This window comes from Mytilus trossulus, chromosome 7 (genome assembly GCF_036588685.1).
Source record: "Mytilus trossulus isolate FHL-02 chromosome 7, PNRI_Mtr1.1.1.hap1, whole genome shotgun sequence".
NCBI lineage: Eukaryota > Metazoa > Mollusca > Bivalvia > Mytilida > Mytilidae > Mytilus > Mytilus trossulus.
In genome coordinates, this window is record NC_086379.1 from 25541104 (window position 1) to 25556966 (window position 15863).

Genomic DNA, 15863 nt, shown 5'->3' on the forward strand with positions numbered 1-15863 from the left:
TTGCAGCACTTGGCGGATTCAGAACTTTTCACAGGGGGACTCGCTCACTGACCTAAACAAAGGGGGGGGGGGGGGCTCCCGTCATGCTTCAGCGATTCCCTATACAATCAACTACATTTTCCACATCAAAGGGTCCGACTATGAATTGCTAAACAAACTGTTTCATGAAATACCGGAAAGGGTTTGAACTCCCATAAACCAAAAATCTGCTATGATCCATCAGGTTTTCTGACTTTAAGATTAATGGTTATGTAGAATGACATATAGATCTTCATATGGTGCCCATGTTCTTTTTTTGGTCTTTGTTGGGGGTTTTTTTTTGGGGGGGGGGGGCGGGGGTAATTTCAAAATTAGAAATAGATGTGTGTAGTCGACCTGTTTTTAGTGGGGTTCGTGTTGCTTAGTAACTAGTTTTTATGTTATGTTTTGTGTACATTAATGTTGTTTGTCTTCGATGGAAGTTGTCACTGCGTTGACAATTTGTTATAGATTTTTTTTTCATGGAGGAAACATTTATTTAACCTCAAGGGGGTTATGTTTTTTTTTTGTCAGAGTCTGGACATAGTTTAGTTTTTCGACGCTATCCGTCTATTATTTCTTTTTTTCTTTAGGGTATGGGGAAATTCTTGTTTCTGATTATTTATTGTGCATCTGCTCGACAACAATATTTTGTTTCTTTATGAAATTGGAGATCATAATAATTTTGTTTAAGTCGGCCGAGTAAAATGGTCGTTCACTTGTCTATTGGGTTTGAATATCTATTTCAGTGTGTCTGAGACTCTCTCGCATCTCCCACTTAATATTTCTATTTTTGACAAACCTTTTTATTATTAATATGTATTTTTCTGTGCATATAATTAATTATAATGAGTCATGTGTTGCAATCGATTAAGGTGTGTCCATTTCCGGAAAATAAAACACAGATGTCCGGGTTTGGTTTTTGTTTAGACAAATTTAATCACTTCCGGTAAATTGGCGACCAAAGCTTCGCTTTGTAAATTTTCACCTGTGTTACAGGTAAAATTGCATTAAATACCTATGTACAGGTATGAAAACATAGTATAAACAACAATGAAATACTTTTTGACATATTGAACGGCTATTTTTGGAATATTTTAAGCAAATGCAATACGAAATTGTGTTCTTTCACGCGAAGCCATTTGTTTGTTTAAAATCAAGAATCTGCTACTCAATTTTGAAAATATTTACCGAGTTTTTGAAGCCAAAACTTTACTTGAACACTTTTATAAATGAAAGTTGGAAATTTTTTGATAAAATCATAATGAACTGTTGTGATAAACGTATATATATGAATGTGAGATATGTGACATATTGTCCAAGTCTAAACTATTTTAAATTTGGTTAAATTTCCTTTTTCTTTGATAGCTTGAATGACAAGTTCACTTATATTTCATATTGTTTATTTTGTTTTCTGGTCATTTGTTGAAATATATGTTACTTGTATTCATATTTGATGTTGCTTTATATATTTTTGTGCTTTACAATCAGAAAAAAAAACCGTCAACATCTTTATTAATGTAAGAAGTGTATTTTGTTGACCTTTTTATGGGGGTGGGAAGTTCCAAGATGACCCAAGAAAGCAAGCTCATTCATAGATGAACTAGCCTTACAGATCAATAGTGTAAATAAGTTTGGTGGGTGTGAAACTCTAGACTAGCCATATGTGTTTGACTTCTTTTCGTTTTAGCAGAATTGATGTCTACAAAAATAAGTTAGTCCATGTTTTGTGCATTAACCTGTATGAATCTGGGTCTGTTCGCCGTAACACAAGTTCGAGCCATGCTGTGTGTGATTAATTATTTGGTATTAAATTGAGTTTTGATAAATGTATTGCTCTAAATATTTTTTCCAAGTTTCAAAATAAAGTGAGACAGGGTTCTCGCTAAGGATTTTTGAAGGCAAGTCCAGGGACTCCTCATTTTTAGCCATGATGAGTCCAACAGCAAGACGAAAATAAATTATTGCAATATAATGTAATATTTTAGTCTCCATTTTACCAAACAATAGCATTCTATTATCATCTTCCTAATAAAGCAATGAAATGACATTTAATTCAGATCACTTTAAAACTTTTGCTATAAAATATTGATATTTGCATTTAACTGTGTTCAGTTGATACAAAATACTTCAATCTTGATGCATCTGTGGACTCACCACTTTTTAAAATGGTGAGTCCAGAAAGATTTTGATGAGTCCAGGACTCATGGATTCACCTTAGTGAGAACCCTGTGAGATTCTGACAACGTTTTTTATGTGTTGAATAAATCTCAATCATTTATTGATTAGTGTATTGATATCTAAAAACAATCATTGTTCCAAAATAAAGTGAGATCAAAGGTACCAAGCTGTTAAAAGCAACCATCTTTCTTGTTTTTCATTTATATTCTTCTGGAGTTGGAATAAAAATTGGGTGCAAATGTGTCAGCTGAAATGTGTAGGGTGCGAATCAGACCTACATCATGTAAATGTACATGTAAAAGGCAAATGGATCTGATACCAACCTGTATTATCAATTCTTGCAAATTGGTGACTGACACTTCACTTTTTAAAATAAAATTGGGAAGCCTTCATTATCATTTCATTTTGCAATTAATTTGACATTTGATAGTGTGTTTTAGAATTAGAGGTATGTGTTTTCTCTTATCAACTCAAAGACTCCCCTGCAATTAACAGCAACTACATGTACTGCATTAAAGTCTATCATGGGACAGGCACACATATTATGTTTCATTATCTGAATGGATGTCCTACCCAGGCTACTTTCCCCCTAAGTTGGGACAGTGGTAAAACAGAAAACTGCCATAATAAAAGAACAAATCAAACTACACCGAACAATAAGCATGATATGCGAAAAAACAAAAATGAGATGGAAGACATTGTTCTCGATAACCAATGCACCTGAGGCTCTGACATTTGATATAAAAAGAGTTTACATGGTTTACCAAACAATAGCATTCTATTATCATCTTCAGCTTTCTCTAGATTTTGATATTTTAATACACAACAGTTTAAGTTTACGTGTTCTATGTACACTTAACATTTTTCACTCTGTTAACCTTTCTGTTACGTTTTACCTCTTATTAAGTGAACCTGAATGTTTTTCCCATCTTTAAATTGTCTTAAAGATATGCCACTTTAAGTGGCGAACACAACAAAAGAATTTAATGCAGTACCGGTAACTATCAGACTATGAAGATGTTTTCATTTTAAAGTAAGTATTTATGATGTTTAATATCATACTTTGCTATCCATCTTTATTACTCTACCAGCTTCTAAGGCAGAAAGTCAATGAAAGTGTTAGTTCACCTGACTTAGAAAATAATCAAAACAAATGGGCATACATGTATAATTAATTTGTGAGGTGTGCATGTACAAATGTCTGTCTGTCTGCTACATATGTATTCTTATCTTTATACATGATAAAATTGAGAATGGAAATGGGGAATGTGCCAAAGAGACAACAACCGGACCATAGAGCAGACAGCAGCAGAAGGTCACCAACAGGTCTTCAATGCAGCAAGAAATTCATGTATATGAACAAACATATCTCAAATAGGAATTGAATATAATCTTATATGATTTTATATACATTACAGATAAAAAGAATCATGATGCTATAGATATACGGCATATAGTCAACAGAGACAAGACTTCGACTTTCTCTTTGTGACCAGGTCAATTGATATGACTGTTTATTAAACAATAAAATGGAACAAGAAGTTCAAATCCAGAGCATGCAAAGAGTGGTGAAAAGGAGAAAAAGTAGTAAAGAAGATATTAGTAAGTATTTAATGAAGGCAAAAAATACTGTGGATTCATTTATTTTCGTGGTTACCAATTTGTTTTGTTTGAGGAAAAATGTATTTTAATGGATATTTGATTTTGTGGGTTTTCCCAAAGTCTGCATACATGTACAAGCCAATAGAAATTGTGTACTGTCATGACTATGATGAACATTTAAATTCATAGTTCACATGTACACATGTAACACCCAAAATCACTGAAATTAGTATCTCACAAATTAATGAATCCTCAGTATATAAATACACTCAGTTTTCTTTTGAAAAGTTTTGAATGATTTGGGATTGACAGAAAGAATTGCTACAGTAGCCATGAATTTCAAAAGAACAAGTCAACATGTATATACAGTAATAGGAAATTTTAAAGGATGTGGGGTATAAATTAATGCCTATACTCTTTAAAGAAAAGCAACCTGCAGTCATGTTATTAAATTCAAGATGTAAATTTAAAAGTGAATACAACATGTGTACAAGGAGATGTATAAACAAAAAAGGGTAAACATCAGACAAACAAAAACGCAAATAAGTAAAAGCCATCTACAGGTCAGCATGCAGTCTAAACATTTACAATAGCCAACACAATATGTCAAATCTAAATTATGAATAAATAGAATGTGATACCAAATCAATTAATTTGCAACATTTGATTAAAACTTTGAATGCAATAGTTAAAACTGTTACAGAATTTTAGCCTTAAGTATGTAAACAGGGTTCTCACTAAGGCGAGTCCATGAATCCTGCACTCACCATTTTCAAAACTGGTGAGTCCACAGATGCATCAAGATTGAAATATTTTGTATAAACTGAACACCATTAAACACAAATATCATTATTTTATATATAGCAACAGTTTAAAAGTGATCTGAATTTTATGTCATTTCATTGCTCTGTTTATAGGCAATGGAGACTAAAATGTTACATTATATTGCAATAAAATATTTTCTCTTTCTGTTGGACTCATCATGACTAACAATGACTAGTCTCTGGGCTCACCTTTAAAAATCCTTAGTGAGAACCCTGCTTACACACTTCTATTAAACACTTAAAATTGACAAGAAGTTTACAATACTAGTATAATTACATTTAAAGTTGGAATGTCTGAATTACTTCTACAATCATGACAATAATAACATTTTACAGTTGACAGAAAGTTTGCCTGAATTACTTTTACAATCATGACAATAATAACATTTTTACAGTTGACAGAAAGTTTGCCTGCAGTACCTGTGGCAAGGCATTTAAACACAAACATCATCGTACTGAACATGAACGACTACATACTGGTGAGAAACCTTACCATTGTGAATGGTGTGGCAAAAGATTTGCCCATTCTGGATCCTTCAGTCAGCATAGAAACCAAGCATGGTGTAAGAATGCCGAAGGTAGAGATAGAGACAAGAAAAAGAGCAGAAGTAAAAGTGTGGAAGCAGAAAAGAAAAAGCCTAATGCTAAAGGTAAGTTAGAAACCAAGCAGCATTTTTTTGCAAGGTAAAAGAAAGGTATATTTTCATGTTTATTTTAGTAAGGTTGTCCCCAGAATTTTGAAATAGCACCACAGAAATTTACATAGCACTTGTAGCACTGGTTTTCCAAAAAAATACAGCACCATAGCCCCAATAAATTCTAAGGTAGCACCATGGTAGAAAATATAGCATCAGGATACCACAGTGCTATAAGGCCCTGGCATGGGGAGTACACTGTTATGCTTATCGCCAAGAAATGAAATTTTAAGCAAAATAAAAAATAAAAATGATACAAAAGGTATGGTTTGTGACCATGTTTTAAGTTGTTGATTGCTGCTACTAGCTAAATCCTATATTGTTTACCCTCAGTTTCTCCTTTTTTTTCCTTTATTATGAGAAAGTTATTGAAAAAAATCAAACTTTTTGTGCCTCAATCATGGAGCACTTTCCTCTTTCAGTCTCGTCACTTCTCCCTATCAGTTTCAAAAGTCATATCTTCCTAAGATTCTGAAGTAGTGTTATTCAGAAATGGGATTTTTCATCTTGTATTTTTTATTAGTAATAGAACTTAATAGGACTGCAACTATTTCGAAACATTACAATATTATTCAAGTGACTTTTTCTGAGGATTTAGGGACTCCATGCAGCAGATGTTCATGCTAACATTACTGATTTCAGGTAATGTATATGCATGAACATGTAAAGGTATTTTGAAAAAATTCATTGGAATAGTTGTTGCCATTAGGGGAAATAAAGATGAATTTTGTAAATGAAGTTATACATTACAGAGATGAAGAAAAGATAGAATGACCATCACTGGATTTCATTAAGGTTCCCATAAATTTTTGACATCACAATAGAAAATGTCTGCATCTCATACGAAAAGTGATTGTTGTATGACATCAATAGATTAGGTGTGACTGTCACAGATTTCTAAATAGTGATAAGGTTTATCTTATCTTTGTAAATATAAATCCCAGGACATGCCTTAATTCTATTTTTCTATTTTGTAGTTTTAACTGCAAGACCAACGGAGCAGACAATTGTTAATCATCCCCATCCTCAAATTGTTACTACGGAAACCATTAAAATAGAACCATCAACTAAACAGACATACCCCATTTTAAACAGTCAGCTTTCACAACAAGCATACCATCATGTACCAAGCACAACAAGTGAACAGTCCTACCAAGTTCCAAACACATCTGTTGAACAATCTTACCAGCAAGCTGCCATTGAAACAAAAGACCTGTCTTATCATCAACAGATAGCCAAATTGTTACAAGGAGAAAATGGTGTTCAGATACCACCAGAATTTGCACAGTCTGCTTCAGCTTGGCTTGTTGATAATGCCGCTAACATGTTAGACATTCATTTAAGCAGTGTGGCCGAACAACATGAACAAGCGGGAGGAAGTTCAAACGTGCAATATTTGTATACAGTACCAGGAGATCAAAATACATACTGTCTCTCAGGCATTCCTTATGTTAACAAAGTTGTCGAGGCTCAGAATGAAGGCCAGGAAGGGGAGAAAGGAACACTCAGTGGTGATGGAAGCCAGTCTGCCTATGACTGCTTCAATATTTTCAATGTACAACCAAGATCTGAGAGTGAGACTATTAAAAAAGAGGGGGAGGCAAAGCCGGCCAATACTGAGGATTTCAGTGTTTTTAACGTACAACGTAAAAATGACGCAGAAAAAGCTGCAATGGAAGCTGGGGCCTTAGAATCATCAACAGCAGTTAACAATTTACTAGAATATGCTGCTGCCATAGAAAACAATGCACGTCTACATGAAGAACAGCAATCTGTAGGAGATAATATGGTAGGTGAGATTAAAACTGAAGATGGTGCTACAACCAAGTTACCTACTTATGATGAAGCTGTTAAAAAAGAAGATGGAATCAGAATCCAGTACAATGTCCCCATCAAAACCGAACCACATACCAGTGAAGATACTAAACAGTTTATTCCAGGTATTAATACTATTATTAGTAATGACATAAAACACAGTACTAGAATTTACAAATTTTATAGCATTATCTTATTTCGTTTTCATAAGGAAGACCACTTGCATACATATAACAATGTAGAAGGCCATTTAAATTGAAATGACGCTATTGAAAAAAAAACTTCCTCATTGTGCTTAATTTTCTTTATCAGAATTTCGTTTGTTTAAATTAAACTACAGATGTACATGTGATACTCAAAATATTATATCTTTTTATTGACCTTAGCACAGTTAATAATTTATTTTGTTTTTTTCCTGCAAATTTAAATAAAAAACACATACATGTACCCATTGTAAAGTTTAATGCAAATAGTTTGGGTTTTTGCAATCTTATGCTAAATGTAAAATAGCTTTCAAAGACAAAATCATAAAATACACATACATGACATAAATCATAATGAGCGAAAAACCCAACTGACTTAAACAGAGCATTGTTGTCTTTCTTTACCATATACATTTATTTCCTCTAGAGTTTATTTTTTTGGGTAAAGATTGCATGAAATGCAATCAAAACCTTATGGGACTGACTTGATATCTTTAATGTTCCAAGGCATATCACTTACTACAATGTATTTGATACACAAAATATAATGCATTGATTATAACATTCTATTCATCGGATGAATTTCATACTATCCATGAACATTTCCAGAAATTTATCAATGTAATACGTACATGTATATGCTCAGATATTCAAGGCACAAAATGATGCCACACTTGTCATGAAATTACATAACTTTAGAAAGGTGCAGGAATCTAATATATGTTCTAAAAATATAAAGTACAAATGTATGTTATTGTTAACCTCATCTTTAAAAATTGGAGTTATCTTCAAATTCCTTAGTCTAGAATAGCTGTTAAAGCAACAACAACCAATGCAATATTTAATTTTACTTCCCTATGATATATTGAAGCAATCTTAACTGTTCTGCGCTTTCAAGCACTTTGATTTTGTATGGTCTGTTGTACTGTCTTAGTTATATTCTTGATAGTTTCAGGAATAGCCATTAAACATGATAGTGGGCAATATCATTTGTGGAAAATATGAGAAAAACTTTTGTTTACCTGAAAGATTGAATCAATTTCATCTGTTATATTGCTTTCTTAACACAAATACACCTTCTGAATTCATGTAGATAAAGGAAGATGTGGTGTGAGTGCCAAGGAGACAACTCTCCATCCAAATAACAATTTATAAAAGTAAACCATTGTCTTGAATAGAGAACTAGAGTAGAAGTAGAACTAGAAGTAGAAGAGTAGATTTGATTCATAACTTCCTCCCCAGTGGCGTGGCTGGAACCTATACTTTTTTTCTAACTTCTACAACAACACTGCCTAGCATTGCGCAGAGACCTTATCCCCTCCGCTAACTCTAGCTTACAAAAAATAAGCTTTCGTTTCAGGAGGATTTACCTGCTTGTAGGAATGTAACAAGGATCTCTGTCAGATACAATACATGAAGTATTTATTTTTGTATACATGTATATTTTTTGGTAATTGTTAACATTTGATTTGTTTCAATTGTTTAAGAGTGATATTTGTTTAACTTCAATATCAAAAACTTAATGCTTGTGTTTAAATTACAGTTCAAGCGTTTGTTCAAAAAGTTGGATTAAAAAGAAAAAAACATCTTTTGAAAAAAATGATTTTTGTTAACCATCTTACATCCTGAAATGTCAACAACTTGAACATGAAATTTCTTTTATAATGAATTATTTGCTATTTTTCAGCCATTTTACCTGTTAGCCAAGCCACAATGAACCAGAAGTTACCTTTCCCAATAAGTAACATCCAATGTGTTCTCTGTCAGGAGGAATGTGCCAATACCAATGCCTTAGTGGAACACATAAGGAACAAACATTACTGTCAAGTAGCCGACCAGCTCTCCACAGCTAACCACACGGAATCATTGCAAGACAAGACATCAACAACCAGTAGTGGGTTCACTATGACATCATAGTTGACATTTGGTGACATCATAGCTGACACTTGGTGACATCATAGCTGACACTTGATGACATCATAGCTGACACTTGGTGACATCATAGACAGTACAAAACCATGCATTTTTTGTACATTCCTAGATATATCTTATTGTTTGTTATATGTTTGTTTTTATATTGTTATAACTTTTTGTGCACGTTCAAAAATGTTGAAAATAGTTTCAAAGATGTTCCTATTTTTCCTGAAATTTATTTATTTTCATACTTCTAATTTCAGTTGTTGTGCATTGAAATTAAAACAGGATTAAGAAATACAATGAAAATTCTTTGACTGATCGTAGGTCATATTTTGACCTCTCATTTTCATATTCAGATTTGAAGAATTTTATAATCAATAATTAACAAGTAAAAATGTATTTGTTTTTTATGTAGATTATAGGTATATAGGACATCTTGTCAATCACTATAGAAACTAGTTATTATTACCATGGTTACGATTGATCAATTATACAAATTCTTATTTGTAATAAGATAATGAAAGTTCACTGGTATCTTTAAATGCAGTGTATTTGTACATGATTTTTGACATGTTGATGTTTCTTAAAAAAATGATCTCAAAATTGCAATGTTATGTTGTCCTAGTTTAATTTTTTCTGTCTTAGTACTAGGATTATAATTTCTTGCCTGTATATACACCTTTTACCTGGATGTCAATGTTACCACTTACAAGAGCACAAAACAAATGTATGTTGTTTTGAATATGTAATACATGTAGATCTTTTTGTAATTTTAGTTGTGGATACATGTGTTGAAAGTGGCACATTTAATATGAAATATGTAAGCACAATGACTTCATACTAAGATTTAATGCTTATTCCTCTTGAGAAAATTCAAAACAAAATACATGTAGGTTTTTATCAACATTTCACAGATGAAAAGTAGAAATCTAAAAGTTAAATTAAATATTTCACCTTAATTATTTTGAAAAGTTGCTACACAATCAACACTTCTTGGACCATAGTGTAAAACATTAAAGACATTGTCATGGAAATATATCTGGGATTTGTGTTTTATTGAAAAACATATCTTGAATGATATTATTGTCCATTTTTTTTTTAAAACTTTATTTAGCTGACAACATTTTCAAAAATCTATTAAGTCACTTTTTAAGATTAAGATGATTTGAGGGGATAACATTTAGAAAGTTTCAAGTTAGTTTTGGGTTTCAGTTCTTGTTTTCTTGATACATTGAAAAAATAGTTTAAAAACTCAGTGATTTGTTGCAATATATAGTTAAAATTGTCTCCCCTTAATTTAATAAGTTTGTTACTTCCCTTTGCATTTTTTTTCGGTTGTTAATGACTCTAATTTTAAAAAATCCAGGTTCAAAAAATAGATTGAATATTCAAGAAAGTAACGATTTCTAAATTAAAATAAACATGATACTGATTAATAAAATAAGTAAAATACAAAGCACTCATTGTTACTCTGACAATATAAAAGTTTCTATCAACCCTGTAATTGTTCAAATAATTCAATGATAAAAAATGGTGTTAACATTATGTTAAAATAAGACATCTTTCAAAGTGTAATGCAAAGAATTCATTTTGAATTTTACTTGTTTTTATTCAAATCACAAAAATTATGTTTCATAAAAGAATTATATGTAACTACACTTTTAAGAAAGCCAAAAATCAAAAAAAATTTGAATAAAACCTGATGATTTCTTAAATTAGAGGGTTTTTACAATCATTTAAGAACTGTTCCATTTAAACATACATGGTACTCAAGGAAGGCTCTTTCAAAATGGGGTATGGTGTGAAATTTAAAAATTGCACTTACATTTTCTTTATACTTGACACTTCAATGTGCCGTCCTTGAGAACAATGTATAATTTTAGGAACAGCCATAAAATAGATCTGTATACATATACTCAATTTAATTCTTATGTTGTTGTTATTTTAGAAATGGTTGTGATGAACTTCATGAACAAATGTGTCAAATACACTATTAATAGATGAAGATCAATCATTAATTATTGATAGTTATAATCAAACCGATGTCTGTATATAGTTTTATAAATTGTTTCTTATGTTTAAAAACATGCCTCATTTTAAAGATTTTATTTCATAAGTTTGATAAACTTGTACAGCTATCTTGTAGTGCAAAATAAGAATTTGTTTATAACAGATAGTGCAAATATTTTTGGGGGGGGTTATTTTTTTAAAAGTTTTTACAAAATTCACAGAGAAATGAGTTCAACTTTTGTGACCTATGAACCTAAAGTTTTGTATTTTTTTTTTACCTAGGGTGATTTGAGAAATGTTTATCTACAAATTTATTTATATTTTTTTTGTAACTGGTTGATTTTGATAGTTGTATAAGTAGCTTTGTATTGAAACAATTATCAATAATGGAGGCCATGCCTTCTTTTTAATGGTAAAACAAAATAATTAAAGTCACTCAACTTGAAGATTCTCTTATGTATCAATAACAAAAAAAGAAGTGAACAAAAAATATTATTTGTGAGTTTATTTTTAGAAGTATTATTGCACAAATATTGGTGAATATTGTTGATATTGGTGAAAATTGTTGTATTCATAGTATTATTGCACAAATATTGGTGAATATTGTTGTATTCATAGTATTATTGTACAAATATCCGTGAATATTGTTGTATTCATAGTATTATTGCACAAATATCCGTGAATATTGTTGTATTCATAGTATTATTGCACAAATATTGGTGAATATTGTTGTATTCATAGTATTATTGCACAAATACTGGTGAATATTGTTGTATTCATAGTATTATTGCACAAATATTGGTGAATATTGTTGTATTCATAGTATTATTGCACAAATATTGGTGAATATTGTTGTATTCATAGTATTATTGCACAAATATTGGTGAATATTGTTGTAAGGAGATTGTAGGGAAAGTATTAACCAATATAAGTGTAATATTATTTGTGTTAATCAAAACTTTTCAGTTGACACAAACTATGTAACCATTATTTACATCAACAGTTTCAAACAATATTGCACTAATACACTACTGTGAATGTAACACTGAGAGTTAATTTCAAATCGACATTAAGAAAGGTTTTGGGATCTTACAATTTGCAACATAACACCATTTTATAAATTTAGTTTTTCATCCAGAGGTTAAAGGTTACATCAGGCTGTTTATATGGAATAACATTTTTATAAGTTATCTTCAACTTTAAGAATATACATTTTTTACGTGGATTAGGACACACAAAACTTATGCTTATAGGTAGGGATTGAAAGCTGTGTTTTAATTGCCTATATAAACATTCAATGTATCATAGATAAGATGATAACTAAAAAAAATATTGAAAATTTAAAGGGGAAATTTGTTTTGAATGACCTTATTGTAATGAGTTTGTTTTATTTTTGTTTCTATATATTATGCAAATATATACAGTGTATACATTATTTATACTAAATTGTTGCACAAATTATATGTATATCTTGTTTACTGCAAATTATTTTGTACATAGAATTATTTTTACACCACAGAAAGTGTGCACATTGATAGTATAATTAAGTAGTAGATATTGTTTATAGTATACTTGTAAATATTATAAATTGTATTTTTTTATTAATGAATTTGTTTATGTATCTATCAATAATGCTACAACAAAAGTATACTCCCGCAATCTAACACATTTAAATGAAAAGTATCATTTTGAATTTAATCTTGTATTAAATTTTAGCTTCAAATTATATTATAGATTGACATCTTATTTATGATGGATAAAAAAACATAATTATGCAATTAAATATAATTTCAGAATGTTGTTTAGAAGCAAATATATAATTTTTATATACCGAGAAAAATTGACTAATTAATCCAATATTTAGAATTTTTTTTACTTACTTTATGTAAAATGGTGAACTTTCAGTTTTCTACATTTAAAAATAGATATTTTTTTACCCTTAAACATGTTAAGACATATAAACAATCTAATAATGAATCCATGAAAATTAATTGTACCTGAATTTAATGACCCTATCTATTTCAAAAGTTTAAATGCAACAGATGATGATCAAATTTTTAATACGTTTGAACAAATCCTAATCTAAATTTTTAAGACAGATTTTCAAATGGAAGTTCTATGTTTATTTAAAAAAAGGTTGTACAAATGCCATCCATTTATTGCACTTTTTTTTAAGTGAGAACAGAAAAATCAGATGGAAATTCATAACATGAAAACAATAAATATCAGAACAAATTCATGCAAATTGAAAAATTTTATGACTAAAGGGAAATAACTCTTAAGACAATATAAAAAAAAGTAAAATCACAAAAACACTGATCTTAGAGGAAAATCAATTCGGAAAATCATAATCACATGGCAAAATCAAATAATAAAACGCATCCAAAATGAATGGACTGTCATATAGATCAGATTTCCAGGTTAACTCTTATAAAGTGTTTGATTCTACATATTTTACTTTGTAGAAGCTTTATGAAAGTTATGACATTAAGTTAAATGTTTTGTCTAGTTTTGCATTCATTTGTTTGGGCAGATGAATTAGTTTAAAAAAAAATGATCAGGGATATATCTATTCTGCATTGACATATTTTTTTCTCACATTTTATAAAACGGGAACTACAGCTCATATATACACTTAAGTTTTGTCTCATTTAAGTGTCAAACAACACAAAATATCTCATTTAATGTTAAGTTAAAAGATAACAATTCAATTAAGTCACTATATACGATCTTTTGTTTCCAATAAAAAAGATATCATGACACACCATCTTGATTTAAACATTCAGTCCATGTAAATAAGATACTTTAATTTTACAATGCTGTTAAACTGTTACGTTGGCTTTGAAAGATTTATTTTCGTTATGTACGCTGTAGTGCTATATCTATAGAATTGATTATTGTTGAGTTCAGTACAGATAAATGCCATGCTTCTGAAAACTTAAATAAGGTGTAAAATTACTTAGAGGTTTGATATTAGAATTTTAGAGGCTACCTTTGATGGTTGCTAGGATAAATTAGAGAAGCTCATTTACAGGTGATTGATTGTGTTAACTGTTTTGTAGATTCACCAACTGTTCCAATTTTCTGGGAGTCAGTTTTTTTTTTGCACTTGAAAAAGTTCTTAATTAACAATTAAACAAATTGAAACATGTCTGAAGGTCAAAGTTATCATATCCAGTTCATACTGTTAATTCTTAAATTAAAGGGAGGTTTTTATTATTGTTAAAAATGCCAGAGTTGCAAACGCAATAATTTTAACTTGCATTTTGAAATATTTTATATGAATTGAACAGGATTTTTCTCAAAATCGTAAAAATTGGATTCACATTTGATTTTAAAATGACAAAATCGCAATAATAAATGCACACGATTATTTCTGAGTTAAATTAGTTTCAAAACACAGGAAGGGTGTTATGCTAGTATCATTTGTAATTTTCATGACAGTACATAAGCACATATTAACTTTACCTATACAGACCTTTCATAATATAGATTGTGTATTATAATCTTTTTTCACATTAATTATTCACTTTAATATAGTTTTTATGAAACTTACATATTTGACCTGAAAACAAAAGATATAAGAGTGGGGTGTTTATAGAAATCAGATTTTCAGTCCTGAATTCATTTGTCTGATATATTTAAAGTACAGTCTCTAAGAAACAATACAAAGGAGTATTCACATTGCATTTGAAAACAAAGATTTCTCATCTAACCCAAACTTTTTGTTGACGATTTTCTAAGGAGGGCAAAGAAATCTTTGAAATAAAGCAGTTTCATTTTCAAAGGCCCTGATTTGGTTTGAAACTACTTTTACCTAAATATGCTGCCCATGTTATGCCTAGCTTACTATATGGTAGGGTTTTGTTCATGCAATGAATGACCTATGGTTGTTTAATTATTCTACAGACAGAGATATTTTATTGACTGTCAAATCCCACAGAAAAACACTCAAAATTTAAAAGTAGTGAAAAGGAGGGCATTTTTGTAAAACAAACCATTTGAAAGTTATATTTTAAGCAGTAGATGTGATTGTTGGAGCGACAAAATATCTTTAAATATTGATTTAAACAAGTGAGTTACGGGTTTAACTGCAAAAAATCAAACTGAGAGAAAATAATGTGATACAAGAAACTGCAGTCATTCATTTTTGCCTAACGTTAGAGGCAAATTAAATCTTTACACAAGAGCAGTATAACAAAATGACTTCAAGCCTCGTTATCAATCACAGGCAGTTCTATTATATGGACACATTTGCATTGTTTTAGATAATTTTTTGACCTTAAGATGTATTTTTTTTTATTATAAATGTTTTTTATCTTCTTGTTCTTTTACAGCTACAAACTTTTTGTAAAAAAACCTCCTAACTGTTACACCTTAGTATGTTATAATTAGAAATATTAGTTACTTCTTCCATTAAACATGGAGAGATGTTGGTTTGTGTTACATAATTTGACCATTAGTTTTTGGGAGGACAATTACTTTTTAGAAGAAAATACTAAACATGGAACAATATTGGCTCAAAATAATTGCAGGACAAATTTTAAGAGTCAACTTTCATTTTAGTTTGCACTGTTTTAGATCGTTTATTTAGTGGG

General features: G+C 30.3%; 1 protein-coding gene across 2 annotated transcripts; it reads left to right on the forward strand.

The window, feature by feature from the left end:
- Positions 1 to 849: 849 nt before the first annotated feature.
- On the forward strand, positions 850 to 10420 carry LOC134724829 (uncharacterized). 2 transcript variants are annotated; one of them, XM_063588113.1, is made up of 5 exons: positions 850 to 1046; positions 3618 to 3801; positions 5021 to 5275; positions 6298 to 7260; positions 9026 to 10420. In XM_063588113.1, the coding sequence occupies exons 2-5, from the start codon at positions 3729 to 3731 to the stop codon at positions 9253 to 9255; spliced, it is 1521 nt and encodes a 506-aa protein (XP_063444183.1). In that variant the 5' UTR covers positions 850 to 1046; positions 3618 to 3728; the 3' UTR covers positions 9256 to 10420. The 2 variants fall into 2 exon arrangements, with proteins under 2 accessions (XP_063444183.1, XP_063444182.1); XM_063588112.1 differs by having other exon boundaries at positions 850 to 1017.
- Positions 10421 to 15863: the final 5443 nt, after the last annotated feature.

Coding starts and splice junctions, on each gene's coding strand:
- LOC134724829 (XM_063588113.1), top strand. CDS start 3,729: ATGGAACAAGAAGTTCAAATCCAGAGCATGCAAAGAGTGGTGAAAAGG. Junction 5,276..6,297: donor GAAAAAGCCTAATGCTAAAG/GTAAGTTAGAAA, acceptor TCTATTTTGTAG/TTTTAACTGCAAGACCAACG. Junction 7,261..9,025: donor TACTAAACAGTTTATTCCAG/GTATTAATACTA, acceptor GCTATTTTTCAG/CCATTTTACCTGTTAGCCAA.